The sequence below is a fragment of the Mandrillus leucophaeus genome, unplaced genomic scaffold (assembly GCF_000951045.1).
Source record: "Mandrillus leucophaeus isolate KB7577 unplaced genomic scaffold, Mleu.le_1.0 Scaffold22, whole genome shotgun sequence".
Taxonomy (NCBI): domain Eukaryota; kingdom Metazoa; phylum Chordata; class Mammalia; order Primates; family Cercopithecidae; genus Mandrillus; species Mandrillus leucophaeus.
In genome coordinates, this window is record NW_012102254.1 from 280382 (window position 1) to 286609 (window position 6228).

At 52.1% G+C, this 6228-nt stretch overlaps 1 protein-coding gene across 1 annotated transcript in view; it reads left to right on the forward strand.

Annotated features, from left to right (window-relative positions):
• Nucleotides 1-4831, forward strand: part of CDHR4 (cadherin-related family member 4) — a 19140-nt gene extending 14309 nt beyond the window's left edge. The window contains 12 exon segments of the mRNA XM_011981135.1: nt 599-781; nt 877-1030; nt 1284-1377; nt 1661-1864; nt 1945-2084; nt 2359-2507; nt 2594-2816; nt 3060-3202; nt 3711-3767; nt 3869-3956; nt 4193-4224; nt 4777-4831. Of these exon segments, the coding sequence (XP_011836525.1) occupies nt 599-781; nt 877-1030; nt 1284-1377; nt 1661-1864; nt 1945-2084; nt 2359-2507; nt 2594-2816; nt 3060-3202; nt 3711-3767; nt 3869-3956; nt 4193-4224; nt 4777-4831 (1522 nt within the window).
• The last annotated feature ends 1397 nt before the right edge of the window (nt 4832-6228 follow it).

Consider the following 6228-nt stretch of genomic DNA (forward strand, 5'->3'; position numbering starts at 1 on the left):
AAAAAAAAAAAAAAAAGTTCTGAGTAAAGTGGTCAGTGCAGTCTGGAGGTGGCTTTCAGCAACTCTAAGATGATAATTCACATTGTCAATGATTCAGATATCACTCTTGGGCTGTTTGCATCCTAATGGAATAATTTATGGCCCAAAGATATGGGGCTCAAAGGAATACTTGTCAGCAGAGTGACAGGTCATGGGGATCATGGGAAAGAGTGGAAGTTGAGGCTTCTTTTGCAGATCCTAAGTGAGATTGCCTATTTAAGGGGAGGACTGGGCATAGACAAAGAGGTGGACACACACACACTCCGGCTCCTTTTCTGTTCTGGGTGCACCACAGGTCTTCCAGCTGCAGATCTTCTCCATCGGTCATGATGAGAGGTGTTGAGGGAGGGGCGGGTACTGGGATGCCTCTGTGGCTGGTCCAGAGGTGACCCATAGTACCTTTTCACCTTCCTGTTTGGGGGCCTGGTCTTGGAGAAGGCAGCAAGAGGGCCAGGCTCAGCGGCCTCCTTTGCCTATGGATCTGGTGGGCTGGTGGGAGTGGGACTGAGCTGGGAGCGGGGCTGATCTCTGTGTTCCCTGACCCTCTCACCCCATGCAGCAGACAATGTGGTCCAGACCACGATGCCCTGGAGTTAGCTCACACCCCAGGCACTTCGGTTTCCAGGCTGCAGGTGAAGGCCTTTGAGCAGCACCAGCTGTGGGCCAGTGCCAAGCTCAAGCTCACCATGAATGTGCGGCTGGTCAACCTCTGACCTCCACGCTGCCTCCCAGTGCTTCTGGTGTGAGTACACAGGAACCTTACCTGGGCTGCTGGGGCCACAGCCATGACTCAGGGTGCTGCCAGACTCCCGCCTTGCTGCCACGGCATACTCTCAGGTTCCAAATCCCCGAGACTGCACCTGTGGGCGCCATGCTGAATATTCTCACTTGTGAAGATCTGGACTCTGTTGATGCCACCCTGGACTACAAGCTGTGGTTCCACAGCTCTTCCAACCCTGCCAGCCTCTGCCTTCATGACAGAGTCCTTGAGGTGCCCAGTCCCAGCTCCCAGACCCACTTGCAGGGTGCTTGCAGTGGGAAGGCGTGGGTGGGCCAAGGGTCTCTGAGAGCTGAGACCATGGGAGTGGGGGTGGGAGGGATGGCTGTTGAGCCAACCTGTGTTGCAGTCTGGAAAACAGGATCCGGGCAGGATATTTGTGGATGCCCTGGCCTGCAGCAGCCCCGTGTGGCTCAGGGCTCTCTCAGGCCCTGACTAGACCTCACTTTCTAGTCCCTTTGGCTAGGTGAATGCCACACTGGACTGTGACACTCCTGGAACCTGCTTCCAGCATGCAGCCTCCATCCTGGTGCTCGATTGTGGCCAGCCCCAGATGACCAGTGAGTAACCACACCCGGCCTGGACACCTAGGACAAGGCTGTTCTGTCCTCCTGCTTCCCATGCTCAGGACAGGGTCATCTCTCCTCCTTTAGAATCCAGTAGGGCAGGGTTGTCTCCATTTCAGACCCTGAGGATATATCTCTTAGATCCCCAGCAGGGGAAGGCTTCTGCCCTACCTTTAGACCCTCTCACTCTTTAGACCCCCCAGGGCAGGGCTCCTCAGACCCCCAGTTCAGGGATAGGCACCCCAGGCCAGCTCCTTGACTGCCAAATGACCTCCAGCTGAAGCGCCGGTACTGGTGATGGTGACACCCATCAACGAGTTCTCCCCAGCCTGTGCCCCTCGCACATTCCAGGTTCAGGAGGATGCAGTGCCCCACACTCTGCTGGGCTTTGTGGTGGGCATGGATATGGATTATCCTCATGACAACATTGAGTACTACACCTCTGGTGGTCCTACCACCTTTGCTGTGGACAATCTCAGTGGTACATCCACCCCAGGGCTTGGATGGAAACGGCGAGCCAGAGTTGGCTCTGCAGGCTGAGGCTGTGGTCTCCCCTTCTAGGGGAAGTTTACCTTCTGGGACCTTTGGACTATGAGCAGCAGAGGCTGTACAGGCTCACTGTCCTGCTGATTGACCATGGCCAAGAACAGAACCCCAACTATCACCGCTCAGGCTCCTGTACCATTACCGTCAAGGTTGAGGTAACTGTGTCCTAAGGCTTTGGAAATAAATACTTGGAAAGATAGGAGTTCAGATTGCCCTGTGGTGTTCTGTTTTTCCACTCTGTGCCTCGGTTTCTTCCACAAGTTGGCTGGAGAGGAGTGGGGCCTAATTGTGGAAAGCTCTGGAGCCTGTTGTGTGATGCTTTGATCCCTTAATGCCTAGGCTCCGGCTGTGGTGAGAAGAAGTTGAGGGGCTGACTCGGAGGTTTAGGGGGTGGGTTCTACCCACTCCTAACCTGGTTCCTTTCTGCAGGATGTGAATGACCATGCCCCCGAATGTGAGCCCCCATTTCAGGAACTCACCATCTATGCTCCTCTGGGCCGTAGTGTGGAGGTGACTAAGGTGTCATGCCGGATCCCTCAGGAGCCACAGCACCTGACCTATTCCTATAGCATCGTGGGAGGAAGGGGACATGGGCACCACCAGGTTGTGAGTGAGGGGCAGGCCAAGGCCAGCAATGGTCTCTTCCTCCTGTCACTCTGATTTCAGGGAATAGCCAGAACTGATTCATCCTGCAAGAGGCCATCCTGGTACACAGTGACCTTGTGTTGGGGCCCTTCTGGCCACAGCAGCCCTGTACCTATGAGCTACTGATCTGTGTGGCTGATGCAGGCCGCTCCACCCCTGACCTCAGCACCACAGCCACCATTATTGTGCATCTAGTTCACCGGAGGGCCAGCACAGTGGCCACCAGCACCCACAGAACCACAGTGAGGAGGCTCCTTGGGCCCTCAGTGGGGTGGGAAGGGTGGACCTTGGAAAGTGAGGAGACCCAGTTTTTCGGGTGGAACTATGGGAAAGGCAGTTCAGAGGGAAGTGCTGAGTGCAGAGAGCCCAGAGGTATTGAAGAGCAAATCACGGGTGTGGGGTGGCCTAGCCCAGGGAGGGGTTGGAAGGCTGGATGGTCAGGGCATTTTGGCAAGGCAGTGGTGAGGCTGTGGCCTCCTTTTCAGGTGCCCTCAATGATGACACCCATGCTCGTGACAGACACAGAGGCTTTCTGGCAACCACAGCCCTGGTTTGTGGTGGTGTTGACAGCAACTGGTGCTCTTCTCCTCTTGGCCCGAGACTGGCTTCTTGGCAGGCTCCTCCAGGGGTAGGGATCCTATCCTTGTGCTCCCTACCTGCCCCCAACCCACCTATGGACCCCAGCTGTGATGGGTGGTTTCACCCAAGATTAGACGACAATGCCCAAGTGGGTGGGTGACAAACTGATATTGAGGAGGGCTGCTCTCCCTCCAGAGGTCTTTAAATTAGGGTCAGAGAGACACTGGGAGGAAGCAACTTCCATCACCAGCAGAATCCAGTCTTGAAATGGGGGGAGGGTTGATAAGCTCAGGGCTTGAAACTGTGAGTCTGTCATGCATTGGGCATTTACCCCTATTCCTGACTTCTGCCCTCCACTGGAAAGCTTTCCTGCTCCTGTAGACTCTGAAGTTCCTTGTGGACATAGGACTGAGCCCGGGGAATGGGGATGTAATGATGTGGGCACTGCATACAGACACTGGTTATTCCCAATAAAAGGGGACAGGTGAATGATACTGGTTCCTGGAGCCAGTAGGCCTACTGCCTTCACTGCTTGGTTACTCCTCCTGGCATTTTAGGTTGGCCCGGCTGCTGCAGGCACCCAGCAAACCAGCCCAGGTTTTGCTGCTAAACAGGTCAGTCTCCTTTGCATACTTCTATGCCTGGGAGCCCATCTCTTAAACTCAGGTTAGGGCCCAGAGCTTTGCCCTGTACTTTTGCTCCTACTTTGCCCCAGCATCCAGGGAACTGAGGGATACATCGAGGGTTTCATGGAGGCACCGAAGATGGAGATGTCCCAGGCACCCAGCAGCATCATGAGTCTGGTATGTCAGCTCACCATCTCAAGTAGTGGGCACCAAGGCTGCTCCAGAGTACTCCCCTGCCCCCACCAAGCTTGCCCCTTTTCCCGTGAATGGCTATCCCTGTGGAAGTGCCCACACTAGCACCATAAGGATGGAGGAGGCAGGTGGGCTTCTGGCCCCCTAGGAGCAGGTCTTCATCTGCTCTCCCGTGGGCAGGGTTCAATTCATTGCACCTTTTTTTTTTTTCCCCTCAGCAGCATTTTGATGGCAGAGCACAGGACTCCCGTGAGTCCCCCTCTTCCTAAACTATTCTCTGCCTGGGCCCTCACCCAATCTGAGTATCTCCTCCTCTCTTTACCTCATCTCAATATCTCCTCCTACTCCCAGGAACCCACCATCTATCTGCTTTTTTCCTGAATGGGGTCTGCTCTCACCCCCACTCACCCTTCATCCGTCCTTTGTCAAATATCTAGGGGGTCAGGAGATGACTCATATCTGGTCTGGTCTCTGCCTACAACAGGAGGAGTGATGATGGTGAGGGGAGAGGCCCCCAGATAGTCCAGTGTCACCAGTGAATTATGGGAGAGTAATCTGGCATTGGCCTTAGGGAAGCTGGTGTCCAGTGTTGGAGAATCAAGGAGGCTTCCTGTGCATTTGAGACAGAGTTCAGAGAATTTGCTGAGAAGGGAGGGAGGGGACAGGTTAGATTCCAACGAAGGTGGGGTGTCACACTGAGGGTCCTGAAGGAATGATCTCCTACCCTTAGGTAAGAGGAAAGGGAGGCAGTTCTCCTGGGGCCAGCAGCATCCCCCGCTCTCCTCTCTCTCCTACAGGTTTTAAGTACAGGAAGAGACTACCTGTTTAACACACGCACAGGAGCCTGGCGCTGGCTCTGAGGCCAAGTAGCTGCTTTACCATGTGTGGAATTTCTTTTTCACACCATCATGGGCTGTGTTTTCAAGCTGATTCATAATAAACAAAATTACAAATAGAAAAGTTCTAGCCTTGTAGCCAACACGTGGGAGAAGCTCTGAAATCTGTGCCTCCTTGTTCTCACTTGGAGAACTCCCTATCTTGTGAGCAGACTCTGGGGAGCAGTAAGGTTTTCCTTTTCTTTCAGGTTTTTTGTTTGTTTGTTTGTTTGTTTGTTTTAAAGACAGGATCTCACTATGGTGCCCAGGTTGGAGTGCAGAGGCTATTCACAGGTGTTATAGCACACTATAGCCTCTAACTCCTGGCTTCAAAAGAGCCTCTCATCTCAGCCTCCTAAGTAGCTGGGACTATGGGCGCAGCACTGCACCTGGATTATTTTTCTTTTAACAAGGTATTGTATGATGCTTGGACTGACAGTGTGACTGATGTTGTATAGAGATAATAGGCTATCATCCTTATCAGTGACTGAGGGGCCTCCAATCAGCATATCTACTCAGGGCCACCTACTTCCTTTTCCTATCCAAAAGAGAGAGAACAATGGTGTGTGCGTGTGCGTGTGTGTGTGTGTGTGTGTGTGTGTGTGTGTGTGTGAGAGAGAGAGAGAGGAGATAGGGTCTGGCTTTGTTGCCCAGGCTGGAGGGCAACTGTGTGATCTTGGCTCACTGTAGCCTTGACCTTCCAGGTTCAATCGATCCTCCTACTCACATTCCCAGTAGGTGGGACTACAGGCATGGACCACCATGCCTGGCTAATTTTTAATTTTTTTGTAGAGATGGGGTCTCTCTATGTTGACTAGGCTGTTCTTGAATTCCTGGGTCCAAGTGATCCTCTTGCTTCAGCCTCCCAAAATGCTGGGATTACAGGTGTCTGGGATTACTGTTGCTTTTTTTGTTGTTGAGATGTTCCTCTTTTTAATTTTTTTCTTAATTTTTAATTTTTGTGGGTACATAGGTGTATAAATTTGGAGGTACATGAGATGTTTTGATAAGGCATGTAATGCTTAATAATCACTTCATCGAAAATGGGGTATCCATCTCTGGAAGTATTTATCCTTTGTGTTACAAATAATCCAATTATACTATTTTAGTTATTTTAAAATGTACAGTTAAGTTATTATTGACTATAGTCACTCTGTTGTGCTATCAAAACACTAGGTCTCATTCATTTTTCTTTTTTTTCTGGTGCCCATTAACCATCCCACCTCCCCACCCCTTCCAGACTCTGGTAACTATCCTTTTACTCACTATCTCCATGAATTAAATTGTTTTGTTGGCCGGGCGCAGTGGCTCAAGCCTGTAATCCAGCACTTTGGGAGGCCGAGACAGGAGGATCACGAGGTCAGGAGATCGAGACCATCCTG